The sequence below is a fragment of the Dipteris shenzhenensis genome, chromosome 10 (genome assembly GCF_047967505.1).
Source record: "Dipteris shenzhenensis isolate YYH24624 ecotype China chromosome 10, Dip_SZ_1.0, whole genome shotgun sequence".
NCBI classification, from domain to species: Eukaryota; Viridiplantae; Streptophyta; class Polypodiopsida; order Gleicheniales; family Dipteridaceae; genus Dipteris; species Dipteris shenzhenensis.
This window is the reverse complement of record NC_141605.1, coordinates 50911779-50931746: the sequence shown is the minus strand read 5'-3', so window position 1 is coordinate 50931746 and position 19968 is coordinate 50911779. Positions and strand designations below refer to the sequence as shown.

The window sequence follows — 19968 nt, the reverse complement described above, 5'->3', positions numbered from 1 at the left end:
TTTATTGGGAGGAATACAAAAGCTTATATTAATGATTTAAGGGGAATTCCAAACGTGCTTACAAAAAAGCCTTGTTGATGTCTTCACAAGTAACTAAATGTTATGATGCACTTCTAGGCAACATCTTAAACTATCCTTCTCAAGATCCTTGAGTTTCTTTAAGCCTTTGCATTGCTTTTGACAATACCTAAAAAGCAAGTTGATCACTACTTTTTAAAAGCACCTAGAAAATCCTACTTATCCTTCTTAAAATAGTTGGGAATGCAGAGTCAACGTTGAGCTCCTAAGGGCCCTATCACAAGTTCCCTCCCAACTCACGAATAACACCAAAAATTGTACTAAAAAGCAAAAACCAAGCAACCACCCCCTAATTTTGCATCTTTCAACGTCTCCTTTTGAGGAGGAAGCCACTGCAACAACATCAAGCACATTTTTAGAGACAAGCAACCTAAGAGAGTGCACTATACTAGCTTCAATGCCCATCAAGTTTGTACCTTTACCCTTTGCACTCTATGCCTTGTGAATCAAGCAATGTATATAACAACCCTCTTATACCAACTCCATCTTTAGCTAGCTCCCTTCACCTTTGACCTTTTTTAAGTCTACTTAGCGCAACCTTCAATCTCCCATCAACATCATATGCATTGCAAGACTTCTTTGAAAACCATCCTCAGTAAATTATATTTCTCCCCTCTATTGTCTCACCTTGTTTCCCTAAACTTTAATACTTTTGTCCTGGCAAAAGGACCTATGACTTTGAAACATCAATGTGCATTTACCATCAACATCTCTCTCTCGCTTTAACAACATGGCAGCCCATTTCACGTCCTTATGTTTGCTTAAATACTTTGAACAGTTTGTGTGCCTTTCGAACTACAGTTTATAATATAAATCAAAGACCCCTACTACTTATGGATGTCCGTTGCCTTCATATATGCAACTATGCACATGTATTTAAATAATGCTAGCTCTGTGACCACACTAAATACTATAATTTAGGTACTTAATCACACTTAACCAAAAGCCTTACCCTCATTCTCTATGGTAAATTGACAACTACATGTCTAAACATACAACTTCTTACTTAGGGAAGCCCCATTTGAGTTGAAGAAAGTAGACTCAAGCTCTTACCCTTTTTTTTTTTTTTTTTAACCACACTCATTCTTCAATCATGTGCCTCACGAAAAGCATAGGTTTATGACAAAAGCGGTAAATTGCTGGCCCAATAAATGCCAAAACATTCCAAAGGTTATATACATAACATCATAAAATGGAGAAAGTATATAACATACCCCTGATAAAGGACAATAGAAATGACTGTTGTTGAAGAGAAGGGGAGGTAAGCTATTGCTTGCATCTCGTTCATTGATACCCTGCCTGCCCCCTTAAGTATGAAAACCTTGAAAACAGGTATCCCAACAGCGTCTCTCGCTTCATCACTCTCCATAATTCCAGATCGGACATGCTCATTTGACGCCAAAACAGGAAGAATTGATCTAACATCCACAGCAATGCCTGCAGAAAGACAACACATCCTATGATACAAGGAATAGCGACCGCACATTGTAAGGGTTTGGAGTCTCCCGCCGCGGTGAGCCCAGCAAACAGGAAGGCGACAGCCAGGTACACAGAGGCAAGCATGAGGAGGAAAACGCCGTAAGCGGTGTTGGAGAGGTCTGCAGCGAGGCGCTTGCGCTGGGCATCCACTTCTCGTTCAATGGAGCCAGAGGAGGCAAGGTGAAAGGGTCTCACGGGCGAAATGAACTGGAAGGCAGAAAAAAGCAAACCAAAGAGGCAAGAGAAGAGGGCGAAGGCGTTGAAGTAGAAGAAAGCCCATTGAACGGAGTGGGGGGAGGAGGAGGGGTTACGAAGCGGGGAAAGGGAGCGACGGAAGCCGGAGGAAGTGATGACAGCGATGACAGAGAAGGCGATGAGGCGAGACCCAATTGTTTTGTAGAGGAAACGGTGAAGGCGGGCGTAGTGGTGTTGGGTTTGCACGAGCAGATTGGGAGGGGAGCTCATAGCTGCCAATGGTTTGGCGATTGCAAAGCACTCTCAAGCTCCTCTCTTGGCCTCCTTTTCTCCATCTAAAGAAAAAACTCTCTTGGGAATCTCGGTAAGGCGGAGGTACTAGCTTCCCTAGTAGCCCCTCTCGGTGAACTAGAGTGCTTGGGCAGCTCCTAAGTATATGGATGGGCCAGTTGCTATCTATATCGGCTATTGTAAGTAGCTAATAATACTTCCGTTGATCTAAACGGCTTCGAATGTGCCACATGGCTTCGCAAGATTGTAGAGTTTCATAAAACGCTCTAGCGCTGGCCAAGTAAAAATAGTATTAGCCCATGCCTTAAAGGAGGATATCGCGGGTAGGGAGAGAGATAAATTGGGGGAGGGATAAATGCCACGTGTACCTAGAGCACCCCTTCTGGAACTCTCTAAACCACCATAAAAGTGGTATAAAGAGAGCCAGTGCTGCCCAGCTCCCTGCACCAGCCTACGAATGCAATTTGTGATCCACCTCGAATGGGATCTCTCCTCCATACGACATCCTCTGCATGGCTTCTAACCCCCTCTTCCCTCCGTTATCGTAGTGGGTATTGCAGGGAACCCTAGCAGCAATTAGCTGCTGCTGTTAGGAGGGGCAAACTAAGGAATAGGGCGGTGAGCCACCAAATAGGAACACATCAACGAGGAAGGAGGCACGTCATCAGATACGTAGTGGCTAGCGAAGGCGCACCCAAACCCAACAAGCTCTCCTCACAATCCTCCTCACAGTAGCTCCTCGTTGTCCCACATTCACTTGATTCCAACCACAGGTGGAGCATGATGCATTGCCATACGAAATCGCATTCCTGAAGAGATCTACATTTATATTAGTGCCAAAGTGTATGAAATAGCAAGGCTAGTGTGAAAGTTCAATGAGAAAATATCCGGCTATGAAGTCAACGTGGCACAATGCAAGGACCTAAAGAAGCTCCCTTCTTCATCCTATGAATCTTGAGGTGTATGAGGGTATCGTATCTCCTTCCTAAGTGATACAGAAAATTGTCATTTTATGAACTCAATGTGGCCCCACTAGCTCTCCACTTAGAAAAGCTATTTTCATCACTCTTCCAATGACACCTTGCGTCTGAAAAATTTAATGTTTTGGGTTACATTGAATTGTGGAAGGGAAGTTACTTGCATCCTAATGAATTTATTGCCCTAGGACTAATGCAGTTGCCAAGAGGTGACCTATCAGTCAAGTATATTTGCTCATATGGATGCATAGTATATGCACATGAGTTAGATGCATTTCAATGCTTTGAACCTTTGAGGTTTGATGATATTACCTTCCATTTTGGCATACACATTTGGGTGCACCTAGTGTTTGGTGTGATTCTTTCTTGCAAGCACTAGCATTTGGGATTTTACTTATGCATCATGAAATCCTCTTCCATGTCTGAAAATGAGTTTTTCAGCATTAAAAAGTTTGATTGGACAAACTTTTCTTTGTGAAAAGAACAGATAAGGGATGTGCTTATATAATAGAAGTAGATTAAACCCTTGGAAGGGATTGCAGCTAAGCCTACAACTATGTCTGAAGATGCTTGGAATGAGTTGGATGCATTAGCAAAGTCTACTGTTAGACTTCATCTTGTAGAGTTAGTTTATTTCATAGTAGTAAATGAGCAGACTACGGAAGATTTGTGGAAGAAATTATGTGCCACTTATGAGAAGGAAACTACCTCTAATAAAGTTTACCTCATGAAGAGGTTGTTTGAGCTACAGATGAAGGAAGGAGTCTCCATTGCTTCTCACTTGAATGAATTCAATATTATTTTCAGCCAGCTTTAGGCTTAAAAGTCGAATTTTGATGTGGAGACTAACACAATATTCCTCATTGCCATCCTCTTGTGGAGATTAAGGCAATATTCCTCTTGTGTTCATTGCCATCCTCATGGGATACCTTCCGTACAATTGTCACTAACTCTTCACCTAGTGGAGTACTAAAGTTTGGTGATGTTGTGGGTAGCTTGTTGGTCAAGGAGATTAGACGAAAGTCTATGGATGGTAATAAGTAGGATGTAACCTCAAATGTGCAAAGGGACAAGATCGTAGTTCAAGGGGAAGTCCCAAGAAAGAGGGAAGTCTCATAGCAAATTTAAAGCACAGAACATTGAGTGTTACCATTGTGGCAAAAAGGGCCACATGAAAAAAGAGCAAAAGGATAAGAAAAAGAATGTAAATTGGGGTGCAAATAAGAAGGAAGAGAGCCCCAGGGAGGAAAAAGGAAAAGTGAAGATCGAGGAGATCCATGTAGTCATTAATAATAGTGACAATGACATTCTCTTCATGTCTAGTCTACCTGCAAAGTTGCTTACCACTTCAGATGATGCATATTCCCAAGATTGGATATTGGATTTTGGTGCTTCATTCCGTGTTACTCCCCATAGGGAATGGTTCTCCACTTATGATAGTGGAAAGACATGTTGTGTGCATTTTAGAAATAACTATGCATGTGACATAGTGGGATTAGGTGACATAAAGTTTTCTTTTGCAAATAGGTCTGCATTTAGACATGTGCCTAAGCTGACCAAGAGTCTCATTTCAGCGGGTCAGCTAGATGATGCTGGTTTTCAGACTACCTTTGGCTTCAGAGTTGGAAAATTCAGAAGGGCTCTATGATTTTGGTAAGAGGTGCCAAGTGTGGGACATTGTATCCCTTACATGTCAGGGGTGTCTGATCATGTTGTTGCAATAACTAACCAGCCAAGTACTTTGTGGCATTGCCGGTTGGGGCACATGAGCCAAAATGGAATGAAACTCTCATGCCATTTGGGTTATGTACCGCATTTAAGTTTATGACTTTGAATTTTGTGAGCATTGTCTCTATGGGAAGCAGACTATCAGCTCATAAAAGAAGTTCAAAGAAAGAGCTTGAAAAGCTTGATTTGGTGCATTCAGACGTATGTGGTCCCATGCCTACACAATCATTAGGCGGGGCTAAATACTATGTGACATTCATTGATGATGCAACTATGAAATTGTGGGCTTATGCTATAGTTTGGAAGAGCAATGTGTTCCAAGTATTTCAGAAATGGTTAGCTTTGGTTGAAAATCAGTCAGGTAGAATGCTTAAATGCCTACGGACTAACAATGGTGGAGAGTATCTCTCTCATGACTTTAAGGATTTCTATGATACATGTGGGATCAAGAGGGAACTCACGTCCCCTCGTACTCCAGAGCAAAATCTAGTTACAGAATAGATGAACCATTCAGAAAAGGTTGCGATGTATGCTTTCCAATGCAAGTTTGGTGGTTTTTGAGTTGAGGCAATGAAGACTACATTGCATGTGATCAATAGATCACCAAGTAAGAGTTTGGATGGTGGTTTGATGCTTTCATTCGGTCCCAAGTTTTCAAAAGAAGTGAGATTGATCGCTGGGAGACAATTAAGTGCATCATGAGGGTACCAAGGAGATGTGTATCTGCTTTGGTAGAGGAGAGATGCCTGTACTTGGGTACACAGATTCAGACTATGCAGGGCATGTGGATAGCAGGAGATCCACTTTTGGTTATGTGTTCACCTTTGGAGGTGGTGTAGTGTTGAGAAGTGCGTTGCTTTTTCTACCATAGAGGCCGAATATATTGCAGCCATAGAGGGTTGCAAGGAGGCTATATGGCTTGATTGGCTAGTAGGAGATTTGGGGATTCATACAGGTGTACCGATATTGCATAGTGATTCCATGAGTGCTATTCAGTGAGCATGGAATCCGGTCACCTTTCATGCAAAGACCAAACACATTGAGGCCAGGTACCATTTCATCAGGGTGGTACTCGAGGACAAGCGCATAGAACCTGTCAAGGTTCATACCGATGATAACCTTGTAGATATGCTGACGAAGAGTCTATCTACTTAGCGGTTTGAGTATTGTTGATGGGCATTGGATAGTATGCTCATTGCTTGTTCTCCCTTGAAGGCACATTGGCCTTTGAGTGGGAGGTTGTGGGGTTAAAGGCTCGTGTGCCTAGCTAACCTCGGTTATACACGTCCATATACTTGACATATAAATAAGATCATATGGAAGATTAGGGTGATCTTGCACCCACCAAACTATTGGCATGTGTTTCGCTCCTTCTCTGCCTTCTCGTAGATTTCCATTGTGCACTCACACAAACTTGTGGTAAAAATTTATTTTGGTTCTCCTTGGAAATGATGTTCTGTTAAAATGTCAATGTGGCAAATTTAACCCAGAGTCAATATCGGTGATGGTGTCATAGTCAGGTGTCAGCACTCATTGATATGCATGTTGGTATATACCAACACCTACACCAACATACATACCGACATCTATACCGACTAGCATTTTGTCGTCGATACTAACACCTCCCCTATCCACACCAACCATATCAACAATTTTTGCGCCCTTGCCCGCGAAATATCACTAGATAGCATCGGAAAGTGGCCCATGTCTTGTAGTGTTGTCATGCACGAGGGTCAAAAAACATGCTTTGGGCTCCTCATTCGAACATGCATCTTCAATGGGCATGATACTTTGCATGATAATTAATCTCATCCACTTTCACTTTAAGACACGTGCAAAGTATCATGCCCATCAAATATCAGTTGCATGGTTGAGGAAGTGAGCATGGTATAGACTCAGAGGCTCATCTAGCATGGCTCACAAGCTCATATGCATGGATGCATCACCAACGCAGAGGTCTAGGAGACCAATGCGCCAACATCCTAGAACTCACATGCCAGGCCTGATAAATAGACCTATCAAAGCCAATACATGGCTCCCACAATACATTCCCCTCCTGGCTCTAAGGACTAATGAGGGGCATAGAGCCACACATGACAAATATAAAATCAATACATCATTTTAAGAGGAGTATCCAAGGTTGAGAACCGGCATAGTAGTTTGCACAAGCCTTAATCTCATTCTGTTTGAGGTCCATACAAAGTACCATGACCATTGGATATCATTATATACTCATGGTCAAGGATACATTTTTGTTGTTGTCCACTAGCCATCATGTAGGAGGGTCAAAAAACACGCATCGGAGTGCCTCATCATTCAAACATGTGAGTCTTTGATGGTCATGGTACTTTATATGGGCCTTAATCTCATCCATTGTAAGGCATGTGCAAAGTAACATGCCCATCTGATACCATTTGCATGGTCAGGGATGCATTTTTTGTTATTTGCCACACGTCATGCATAAGAATGGTCTCGACTAAAGCGTGGCGTGCTTCCAATGATGAACAGAAGAAAAGAGGTGGCAAATCTAGTTGAAAAAATTACCGTAGTTGCATTATTGAGTGTTGTCTATACATAGTGTGCAGTATTGATGGCTATTTAGAAAATTAACAAGATTGTTAGCATCTTATAGCATTGGATGAACAAATGGCAATTTTTCAATATCTTTCAGCAACAATAAGTTGAGAGCATGAAGTTGCCATTTCGTATACTTTATAGATATAAGATGCATTTTTTTCTTTTGAGAAGTATCGATACTCTCTAAAAACATTGTTCACTTAGAATTAATGCACATTACATTTATTAAGAGTCTGGCTTACTTGTCCACCCATTGAACGAAAGGGCACATCTGTATGTAGGAATAAAATCAAGAATCTCTTTTTTTATGCATTCCACCACTGTCTTTATTTATATCGACACCTTTATTCATATGATTGTAGTCCATGTGACAATATTATATAGACTGCAATGAGGATCAATCATCATGAGCTCTTGTGAGCATTGCCTTATTCATATATTTTTTGGTCTTTAGCTTCTAAAATGTGGACATCACAAAGTCAATAATAAATTACCACCCCTCATTTGCAGAGAGGATCGGGTCGTAACGGACGTCTCATGTCCACATTTAGACTCATTCACTTTTTTCCTGATAAAATCCTAGGATTCAAGTTCAGTTTCCAGTTAGTAGGTACGTGCTCCACAACGGAAAGGGTGCCTGCTGCCCACAAATCTAGTTACGGTAGGCAGCCTATGGGGAATTCTGGGTTTCTTGACCTCTCCTTGAGCCACGTGTCCTAATATAAGCCTTGGATTTAATTTTGATCTGAAGGCCTATAACACTTGATGAAAAGCATGCTTTTGGATGAAAAGCTCTTGATGGAAGGCATGAGCGCTTTTGAAGGCCTCTAAATCTATATATTCCACAAATGTCAACTCTTTGGATCGTCTAGCTGATGTTGGCTCTGCCGCCCTCTCTCTCCAACATCGATCACATAGAGAAACCGCTTCGGAGGTAGAGACAGGATTTCCATGGCAAATGATGGAAGAAATCATGACAAGAATTTGGTTGATGCTCGAGTTGGAATACAAATACACTCATTGAGATTTAGGTAATATATAATCCTCTTACATATTCGTGATACTCAATCTCGACGCCAATATTCTTGGCGATTACAACCTTAGCACATGGGGAAGGGCCCGTTCCCTCGGATTGTAACTACTTGGAGAAGGAAGCGCGCCGTCTCCCTGCCCTAGTTATATTAAATATATATATATATATATATATATATATGTTTTCCATTTCAAGTTCTGTGTTTTCATTTGCTTTTTGCATATTTTAAATTCTTCTTTTTCTATTTGTGTGCCGAGGTGTTCGCAAGAAGGGGACGCTTAACCACATATGCCATTTGGTTGGGCTTGCTATTGTTAGCTTAGTTTATAGTCATGTATTTTCAAACACCGTCCTGTCATCCTTTTTTCATTGTTGATTTATAATCAACATATTATAGATTACTCTCGTTATTCGTTCCCCTTAGGCGGCCTATCGGCGGGACAGATACGCGGAGAGCAGATACGCGGAGAGCACGTAGGAAGGGAGCCCAAAGTGCAAAATCGGGTTGGTGCGAAGTTGACGTGAGGAAGGGTGAAGGGTGTCCACGTAAGCGCCATGAACGCTTTTGCAACCTTGAATGGTTAACCGATGGGTCGATAACACATTTTCTCTCTTTTCTGCGTCTCCTGCCTCTGTTTTAGGGTTCCCGGAGCTCCCTCGCCAACAGACATCCCTTGTTTCCGACCTCCTCTCGCTCATCATCCCTGCAGGCAATGCTTCTTCCTTCCCCTTAAATTCATCTTTTGCTTCCCATGGGGGCTAGCAATCGAGCAGTTTCCATCGGCCAGGACTTGTTCTTGTACGCCGTCAGTGCCGCCCTCAGCTGCCTTGTGCTTTTCGTTGGCCTCCGCCATTTAGATCCTAACAGAGCCCATGAGAAGAAGGCAGCCGAACGGAAGAAGGAAATTGCAAAGCGCCTTGGCCGACCCCTTGTGCAGACGAATGTTTACGAGGTAGGTTCTGTTCATTGCGTGCATAGCACGCTTTCTTCCCCCCGTTTGGATTCCTCAATCTCAGTTAGGGCAACGTAGCGGCCGAGCGAGCTATCCCTTGTCGTTAGTTTTATGAACTACGGTACTCCATTTTGCGTCGGTGTGGCCGTGGCTAGCTAACTGGCTTTTGCGCCTTTCCAATTTCTCCCCCCTCACCTTATTTTGGCTTTCATTAGGCTTTAGTTCAGGGTTGTCGATGCTGTGCGTTCTTCGAATTTTAAGGTGTAAATCTATCTTGCTGGTGGGCTTTCAGGATATGATTGCGTGTGACGTCATCAATCCAGATGATATTGATGTTACTTTTGAAACAATTGGTGGGCTTGAGACGGTAAAACAATCTCTGCACGAATTAGTGATTCTTCCACTGCAGCGGCCTGATTTATTTGCGCGTGGGAAGCTATTAGGTCCACAGAAAGGAGTCCTCCTTTATGGACCCCCCGGGACTGGCAAAACGTTACTTGCCAAAGCCATTGCAAAGGAGTCTGGTGCAGTGTTTCTCAATGTCAGAATTGCCACTCTTATGAGCAAATGGTTCGGTGATGCTCAGAAACTGGGTATGGGGAACAGGCAACGCATAAAGTCTTGTTTAATTCTTTCTTCCGCAATCGATTTTTGCTTCTGAACATGTAAACGTTATTAAGTATTGTGCTTTTTGCAGTGACCGCTGTTTTCACTCTGGCGTATAAGCTCCAACCCTCTATCATCTTCATAGACGAAGTTGACAGTTTTTTGGGGCAACGTAGGACTTCAGAGCATGAAGCGGTCACAAATATGAAGACAGAATTTATGGCTTTGTGGGATGGGTTCACTACAGATCGTAAGTAATTATGGCAAGCTATAATTCCTTCCACAAAAAATTGGTGTGTTGTATACATTTCCACTCTAAATGTCAATATGTACGACTACCATGAGTCAGTTGCAGCTACTAACTTCTGTTTTGAACCTTGGCATGCTCTTGATTTAATGAACACGCATTTGTTGCTATTAAACCTTACCTGTCTTCTTTGTAGTTATTTCCCGTTTGTTTTCGTTCCTTGTTTTTTTACTTTTACGTATAAGTACTGTTGCTCTTAACTGTTGCTCGTGTACTAGATCCTGTGGAATAACTGTGGAAGAAGCACATATGGTTGCTTGAAATATCAAGTTATATCTGGAATTGTAGATGATAATGGGATGAATTTTAGCCATTTCCATATTTGTTCTTGTACATTGAGTCAAATCTCCGATTTTACAATCTAACATGAAGTCAAGTGAATAGAAGCCTTCAATACATCCTGAAGAGTTATGAATGAGTGTAATATTGATTGTATCTTGGCATGATACTTTCCTTCTTGCTGAAAGCTGCTGTTGATTTTCCCTGCTTCTATCAGATATATTTTGGTTATATGTTTTGTACCCAGTTCTCAGGCGGTCCCTTATTATATCTGATTCATTTTCTCCCTTCCCTTTCCTCTTTTTTCTTTGTGTGATCACTTTTCTCTTTCGAGAGAATGCGCATCGTCGGTCTAGTGTAAGAAGGATATGGTTAGACATGTGTTTGAGCAACTTTTGGTGAGCTCGTTGCCACTGTTGCAAGTAGCTCAGATCTGTTTTAAAACCTTTTTTACCTTTTTGGGAGGCAATCTCATACATGGGTGCATATTCGTCTCGGCATTGCAGCATTTGGATGTTGGAAGATCTTTTGCAATTGTTACTTTATAACAGGAACTGTGTATGTTTGCAGAGAATGCCCGTGTTATGGTCTTAGCTGCAACTAATAGGCCTTGGGAACTCGATGAGGCAATCTTGAGGCGGCTGCCTCGTGCTTTCGAGGTGGGCATGCCTGATTTAAGGCAGCGAGCTAGCATTTTGAAAGTCATTTTGAAGGACGAGAACATTGAGGATGGCCTTGATTTTGAACGCTTGGCAAGCTTGTGTGAAGGCTACAGTGGTTCTGATTTAACAGAGCTCTGTAAACAGGCTGCCTATTTTCCTATAAGAGAATTGTTAGAACAGGAGAAAAAAGGGGAGTTGACTTGCCAGGTTAGTTTCCTGCTATCTATTAGGTTTGTATTTCAAGTCACAAATACAAATATGCTGTCATGTTGTCAGTCTTTGCCTTGTCTATTTCCATGTTTGAGTAACTGGGAAGGTTGTGGGCTGGGCCATGGCATATTTTATAAAGGTGCTCACACTGCTCTCACACTGTATTTACTTTTCTCTAAGTTTTTTGGGATTCTTAATCAGTATGGATGTTGAGTTCTTGTAGCATAATCATAATGTCTGCCCCATTTTTTGCAAAACGATGCTCTCATGCGTCAAAAAATAGGGTTGCTTGCTACTTGGGAGGGAGATTGCATCACATCAAACACCAAGTCACTCTGGGTGCTTGCAGCTAGGTAAAGAATTATACTCAAATGTGTGGCCAAAAGAATATATATTGATGTAGAAAACCAAGTACACAGTTTGCTGATACTTGTACCAGCACCTACAGCTTCCTGTTGCTGAGGCAAGGTATCAAACCAAAACTGGCTTGGTATATTGTACCTGCTGATGTTGACTTCTTTGTGTGCTCTTGGGAAGCCAAAACCACAGCAGGTTGAAGTGCGTGAAGTGCCCTCTTAGGGGACCTTTTATAGGTCTACTCCGCCCTTGACTTCACCAATCATGTAAGAAATCCTAGTAATCTAATGTCATTAGTGAGTTGAGGAGCAGAATGTAATAGTAGAGAACAAGAACATGAACTTAGTGATAAGTCGATGCCTTGTCAATGCTTTAGAATCAGTCAAGAATGAGAAGAACATATACGTTTTTGATTTTTGGAACATAATAGCCTAATCTTGTGTCCAACTTGCTTAGTGGAATACGATGGTGCCGAAGGATCGGGAGTGTATCTGGTTGAACTGGATGTATCTAGTGCCAAGGATGGACAACAAACTCAAGAGGGGGTCTTGGTATTGTTTGGTTTCTTTGAAATGCCACCTCAGTTGCTTGGGGGAAAAATGAATTGGGGTACTTCTTGAAGCAAATAAAGGATGTGATCGAGATTCTCTAATCGATGTGACACAGAAGGGCCACGTAACAAATGCACGTGGGTATGTAGGACGCACAATTTGCACACAAAACCTTGCAAGAGAAGGTTCTCGGGGCTCTCTTGACATGTCATGGGCATTATACGATGGCATGGCCACCTATGTGGTGGCTTTGCAGCCCACAACAACGGGTACAACAGGTCAGACAGCAGATGAGGAACTGACTGCCACACAAGCAGCCTAGTAGTAAGCAGACGGATTGCATACAGTTGCCATAAAAGGTCCTATAGGTAGTAGGTTTGCAGAACAGTGCAGCAGTCCATACAGCAGCCTGTAGACAGGCATAGAGTAGGTGCGTTAAAGAAGGTGTTACATAATGAGGAAACGATGAATACGTGGAGGGGTTTAGTAGAATGAGGAGATGGGATATGGATTGATGCAGATGCATGATGGCATGTGGCACGTCGGGTGGGTTAGAGCCTTGTAGTCTCAACCGGGCGATAGTAGCTTGGTCAGCAGGTGCAGTCGAATCAGTCGGTGCAGTCTGCAGGTGCTAGACTGAGTCGGCCCTCCAGCAGCCTATTTTTATATAAACTTTAAAGGGACGTTCACGCACTAGTTTGAGTCTGCCTTGCAACAGCTGCATTCTCATTTAAAGGGACACTCACCCCTTATTCCAGAAAGATGTAGGACAGCAAGAAGCTCACTAGCACCAACATAGGTACCTCCAATTCTAGAAGCAATTTGCACATCTCCAACACAACCAATGTAGCAGTTCGAGCAACAGTTCCAGGAGCCCATAAAGCTCTAGGAGCAGTTGTCAAATCAGTTCCTTGAGCAGCAGACGCCATAGCTTCTATAGGAACCCTTCTCTCATGTGGCAGTTCTCAGTCATAGGGTGGACCATGGAAACTCTCATAGCCTCAACATAGCCCTTCAAATTGAGACTCGACAAGGCGAGTTTGGATGTTGGCATGGCCGTCAATGTACTATACAAGGCTAATAAGGACAAGTTGTGATAGGAAAACATGCATGCAGCTGCTGCTATCAAGACATTGTAGAGAAAGCTACAAGTTGTGATAGGAAAACATGCATGCAACTGCTATCAAGACATTGTAGAGAAAGCTACAAGCGGTCGAGACCGAATTGTCCCTTGTGGATTCGAAAGCTGACTCAGAGATCTATAGACCAAGTCCTCACAAATGAGATCAATCTCTCTTGCGCCGCTGTGGAGGACCCTTTATCTCTCTCCCATCGACTCTTGAAGGGGGAAAACAAGGTTTGCCCAAATAGAAGCCAGTATGTCAGTCGAAGTGGATGGTTGGCCGTCTAAAACGTGTGCACTTCTCGAACACGAGATCTGTGACACTGTAATGCTGGGTACCACCTCTCAAGACGAGGTTTTTAAAATGGGTAACGTTTGATGAAGGGTATGGACTTTCTATATGAGGGATTTCGAGGTAGCCGAGAACAAAAGAATTAGAGGATGGTTCGAGCAATGTTTTTTGGGGGAAGATGAGGGGTGTATATTCTCGTCATCTGCCGCGCCATGTATGAGGATCTTTAAATTCTGAATTAGAGTTACAATCGGTGTGTTGAGTGAGAAAGCTCGAGGTTACGGGAGGGAAAGTGTCAATGGAAATATAGCGTGGGTTTGCCTATTCCTCGTCGCACTAGGTGTGTTAGTCTTTGAGCCAATTCATCCCTCTTTGGTTGGGTTGTTAGGTTCCTCGATGGAAAGACCTCTTTGGCATCGTCACCTTTACTATTTAAAGGTGTTTCTTACAGAAGTTACCTGTGAAGATGTGTGTGTCCAAGAGGCTACGTTCTAAAGTTGTTTCTTATAGAAGTTACGTGTGAAGATGTGTGTGTGCAAGAGACTACGTTGATAGTCGGTGCCAAGGTTTAGGGACTTGATTGTGCTTGCTTGAGGGCTTGAATTGGATAGGGGCTCCACCAAGATTTGGTTCCCCCGTTAGCCAAAGATTGACCATAGGTCATACTTTCCTCAAATGAGGATTAAGGATGGTGATAACACAGGATGTTTCACAAGAACCCTGCACTTGGGTGCAAGGTGACAACCGGCTTCATTGACTAAGCAGATAGTTCCTATGATAGAATATTTTGTCGTATTCCGTTACCCCATTGTGAGTGCTTGCCCAGGGACAGGCATGCACGAGTTATGTAATTCAGTCTCTCAGCCTTAGGTCAAGTCAGAAGTCAAGTCCTTGTTCACTAGTACCCACTGGAGAACAGTAGGTTAGTGTCACCATCTTAGGGTGTTAACTAGGTCTAGGGCTCAGCCCAGGCTAGGAGCCGAGAAGGCCCCCCAAAGGGCTGGAGAAGGGCTGCCTTTATAGGCTGCTTTGTGCCCCTCCCTAGGCAGCAAAGGGGGTAGCAATGTGAGTGCGCCAGCCAACCAGCAGACTTGCTGGTTGGCTCAGCCGTACCAGCCCCACAGCCCCCGATTTAAAGGGGGGCTTGCAGCCTCATTTCTCATCCAGCTTCCCAGCATTTCAGCCTCAATTTTCCAGCCTGGCGTAGCCCTCAGACCTTCCAAACATTCCCTGCAAGACAGCCCTTAGTGCAGCAGTCCCCAAGGGTGATCTAGGAAGGTGTCCCCGCCGGCTCAGAGTAGAGGTTTGGGGTTCCTGTTTCAGCAGCTTTCTTTTACAGTTTTCAGCGCTTTTCACAGTTATTTCACAGCGCTCCATGTCTCTCATCTTTCATACAGATCTCTCAAGCTCCATATCTCAGATTTCCGTCCCTTCATCTCTCTCACTCATGCAGCGGAGATGCGCTCCACTGCATGCCGGGGGACAGCACAAGCCTCTTCAATAGCCTTGCACAGCGGTTGAGATTGGGTTGCTTCTCAGGCATTCGTGGGTCAGCTCTCAGTGGCCAAGGGTCTTCCTTAGAGTTGCACGTGCTCTTTGAAGGAGTGTCATTTGTCTTTGCAGTTCTCGAAATATATAGCAAACTCTTCCCTATTTGGGGAAAGGGTTCCTCAGTGGTTACAGGGACCCAATTTGGTGTCGTCTACATTCTCTCTCTAACCCTAATCCCTCTCTTCCTCTCTTGGTGCATACGTATACGGATCGTACAAAGTTTTAAAGGTCTTGTTGTTCTGGAATGCCTGCAAGAAATACACATGGCATTCTGCGATTTGGTGAATTGCAGCCTGGTAAAACTGTCCTGAACGGCTATTTTTGCCTCTGTTTTCTTGCGGTTTGCTGTCACATTGATGGGAGATGAATGGAGTGACACTAGGAGCCGCTCTATTCAGGCCTTACTGCATACTCTAGAGGGGCCAGCTTTTTCATCAAAGTTATTAGCATTTGGATGGGCTCCATTGAGTATGTGGGGGCAGATCAGGTTATTCAATTTGTTTCTGATGGTGAGAATTCCAACAGGCCAGCAGGGATAATTCTTGAAGAGAATACCCTTACCTTACCTTCATTCCTTGCATGGTACATGGGGTGAATAATCTCTTGAAGGATATTGGTAAGTTGGATTGGGTGGATCCTACCATTGATATGGGTAGTCATGTTCTCTCTTTGTATTTTGTATTTATATGCTCTTTGATCTATAGTATTCTATACTTCTATGGCTTTATACACATTGCAAACGTGTACATTGCAGTTTTTAAAGAATTTTGTCTTTAAAAGTCCAAAGCTGAAGTGGAAATTTCAGAGCTGCTTAAAGGGTTTTTCTTTTCACATTTTGGTAATATTTCCATATGATTTGATGACGTATTAGAGGAGGAGCTAGATTATGACAGTAATGCAGCATAGGATGCTCTTGAGCATGAGGATGATGAGGCCCAAGACCGGGATTAGGATGATGAGTATCAATAGGATACTAGGTTGAGGGAGAGGCTTCTATTGCTATGCCACTTTAGACCATTAGGGCCGACTCTCTTTTTTTCTATGGACCACGTACTTGACTCGAGAGTCTTGAGTCCTATTCTATATTGAGGCCTTCAGCCCGAGGCATGGCCTCCTTTTCTTGTATTGTATATGCTCTCTGATATATAGTATTCTACACTTCTATGGCTTAATGCACACTGCAAAACATGAACATTTCAGTTTTCTAAGAATTTTGTCGTTAAAAGTCTATAAAGTTGAAGTGCAAACTTTAGAGCTGCTAAAAGTGGTTTTCTTTTCATATTTTGGTATATTTCCATATGATTTGATGACGTGTCATATGACGCGGTGTTCTCGTCCCCCGTTCCCCCTTTTCGAACCGGCAGTTGACATTCCTGGAATGTTCCCGCTTCCTAGTAACTATGGCCTAAAGTTACCCATTTCATCCCAATCTAGACTACCTATTTAGCCTCACACGTAATAGCACATTTATGGAGTTTATTTTCAGATTACAGGGTCTTTTCGAAGAGATTGTAAGTGACAGAGATGTCAACTTTATGGGGCTTTTTTGGCAGAAGCCTTTTACCCTAGGTTCTCGTCATCCAGAAGCTGATGGGCGGACTAAAAGGGTAAACATGTGGGTGGAAGAAATTAGAATACTTAGGATTCTTTTGCCTTCGTCATGGCTGAGTTTGCCCTTCATCTCCGGAGTGCCAATAGAAACTCAGTATGAAGACTTTGTATACATGGATGCTCAAGTATCTGTGGGTGTGTGGATTTGTATGTGAGAGCATATTTTTATACTATGGTCTACACTCACTGTTGGGCGTTGATGACGTCAGTGGGGATGTCATAGTAACTAGTCCTTGCTATGTGTGATGGAGTTTATGGTTTTCAATCTTACGAGTGACTATTGTGAGATTGAAACTGCACTATGTTGTTTTTAGAGGATGAGTTTGGGAATGTTCCTGGATTCATCTAGGTATAGCAACAGTACCAAACATACATCCATTGGAATGAGTCCTTGTGAGCTTTTGTATGGCTGCAAACCTATACTATCACATAACAAAGGTGATTAGGATGCTAGGATTCCAGTAATATTTACTGAAATGTGGGTGCTGCTTCAGAAAGAAAAACAAAATATAGCAATGCCGATGAGAAACGGAGGCATGTGGAATTTTAAGTAGGAGATATGGTATACTTGAAGCCACATAAACATGCATCTCTGACTGATTCAAGAGAGTTCAAACAGCCTCGCAAGAGAGAGTGATGTCGTGGTAAGTCGTGTATGAGATCTTATCGTTATCTATGGAGAGGTCTGACAATTTCAATGTATGTATGGAAGAAGCTGTCCAGGTTGTAGTGTTTCAAGTGTTCAGTTGTTTATCAATGGTTTCTATAGTCCATTTATCACACTTGCATTTGTGGATCGATCTTTTGCATCTATCGTGGGCATAAGCCTGGCAGAAGACCGTTATGTCCATGTCCATCAAGCTAGCTAGTCCTTGCTATGCATGATAGAGCTGTTGGTTTTCTGCTTTTCAGGTAAGTATGAGGAGGTAGACACTGCAATCCTTGTTTTGGTTTTACAGGATTCAGAAGCAGTGGTAGCTTGAATAAAGAGAATGTGGACTACTTTTTGATTAACTTTCTCCTTTAGTGCTAGCCTTTGGCATGGCTAAGTCTGCACGTCTCCGCAGTGCTGACAGAAACTCAGTATAAAGACTTTTGTATAAATGGATGCTCAAGTACGTGTGTTTGTGTGTGGGGGTGTGTGTGTGTGGGGGGGGGGGGGGGTGGGTGGATATGTATGTGTGAGAGGCTAGAGCATGTGTTCATACCATGGTCTAAACCCACCGTTGGTTGCTGATGACATTGATGGGAATGTCCTTTTAGACAACCGATTGTGTCCTGCCCACAAGATGGCCTTCAATTCCTGTAACTTAAACCTGTGCAAGCGGGACCCTTGCATAAAGCAGACCCCCACGGGCCCACGAATGCCACCAGCCAGTTTTCTATGGAAGATTCATGACGAATGTGTGATATGCATGCCACATCAACATCATCCATACATATGGCTGGCTTACTCTGACCATCAACCACAGCTACTCAGAAACAAGCTATGCTTGGTGTATATCTGTCATGTGTCTTGGGAGTGTATGTCTTTTGATCTGTTGCAGGGATCCTCTTGTACTTGTTATTATTACAAGGGGTTAAAGGTATTATTACAATTGCGGCAGGATGAAACTCTATTTAGGGGAAGATCACCCGGTATTATTACAATTGCGGCAGGATGAAACTCTATCTAGGGGAAGATCACCCATCATGGTGGGCTATGTACAATCCGTAAGGCTCTTTGCTAATCCAAGCAAGCAATAAGGAGTTTCAGGAATAAACAACTCCGGTTATCTTGTCGTACACTGTTGATCCTGTTCGTTCGACTTTTGCTCAATTAGACACACGAGATTAAATTGCCATGGGCACTGTGCACAAGTCACTCCCAGATTTGCTAGCAAGTTTGTTTGTCACTATTGGTTCTTTTTGTGGAGGGCAATTGCAGATTTGATGATGAGGATATAGAATTTTCTAGGGAAAATTCTGTCAATAATGTTCATGTTTTGTCTTCTTGTCCAGAATCCAAGGCCGCTACGACAATTAGACTTTGAGATGGTCTTGTCTGCCTCCCGAACATCCAAAGCAGCAGCAATGGAGTATAGTGATCGAAGGCACTATGATGGATCAAGGACAGGGGATCTAACTGAAATTGGCATGGATCTGATGAAGTTTCTTGCTGCTTCGAATAGTACCAGGCGGAATGGCTCAGAATTGTAATGGCAGATAAAGTACAGCTACATGGGGCCCCAGAGTGGCAACAGATTCTGGCTTTTAATTATCAAAAGTGATGGGCTCCATGATTCTCAATGGAACATCCTCCACTCTGCCAACTGACCCCGTTTTTTAACTAGCGTGGCTGGTGTTTTGGGCATGAGTGGTTTAGACCTGTCGTCTGTTATAGTCAATGTCGCCATTGACTGTATTACATGACAAAGTGTATGCTTTTACAGAATGAGATTAGACCTAAAAAAATTAATAATGTGGTTGTAAACCTGGGTTTTTCTTGGAAATCATTGGGTAGGTCTTGTATGTCATGGGCTTGCCACTGTACTGGCCAATTAAAAAGAGGAAATGAGGTGGCGTGCAAGCATTGCCAGTTTCTGGGCATGTTTTTGGTGGGTGATCTGTGATGAAGTTGATAGTGAGAGATAGAGTCAACCCAGTCAAAATTGTCCGTTGACTGTCTGAACAGTTATTGTTATTTTTGAAGATAAGATTTTAGTTTTTCAGCTAACCATTGGTGCATTAAGGGAATTTCTTGGATGACAATTGGTACATTTGAAGGACTGTCTAAAGACCAAACTACAATGCTACAATTCTAAAGAGAATCTTCAGGAGACATTTGAGAAGCTGCAGATATGAAAGTGACATTTTGGGGGTTCAAACATGTCATTAAGAAGTTGTGTGGGTTCCCCCATAACACCCTTTAGAACAGTGACCTGGCATGCTCATAGGTTTCATGTGCATTTTGGCGCAAGTGGATCAATAGCTCTGTAATTCTGGGTGAAATGTTGGGAGCATCTCGTAGTATCTTCGAAAAGTGCATTGATGCGCCACAAGGTGTGAACAACTCTCTAAAAAACTTCAAGCTTATAGTACCTTTTCTCCACCTCTTGGACATTCATT

General features: G+C 42.8%; 1 protein-coding gene across 1 annotated transcript; it reads left to right on the top strand.

Annotated features, from left to right (window-relative positions):
- The first annotated feature begins 8959 nt into the window (after window positions 1–8959).
- On the top strand, window positions 8960–19576 carry LOC147897945 (uncharacterized). Its single transcript, XM_087380348.1, has 5 exons — window positions 8960–9311; window positions 9604–9904; window positions 10009–10167; window positions 11074–11372; window positions 18862–19576. Exons 1-5 carry the CDS (start codon window positions 9111–9113, stop codon window positions 19057–19059), a joined length of 1158 nt encoding a protein of 385 aa, XP_087236474.1. The 5' UTR covers window positions 8960–9110; the 3' UTR covers window positions 19060–19576.
- Window positions 19577–19968: the final 392 nt, after the last annotated feature.

Bases quoted from the DNA above. Each gene is read 5' to 3' on its own strand.
- LOC147897945 (XM_087380348.1), top strand. From the start codon at position 9,111: ATGGGGGCTAGCAATCGAGCAGTTTCCATCGGCCAGGACTTGTTCTTG. The intron at 9,905-10,008 runs GTATGGGGAACA...TGCTTTTTGCAG, and splicing joins CGGTGATGCTCAGAAACTGG to TGACCGCTGTTTTCACTCTG. The intron at 10,168-11,073 runs GTAAGTAATTAT...GTATGTTTGCAG, and splicing joins GGATGGGTTCACTACAGATC to AGAATGCCCGTGTTATGGTC.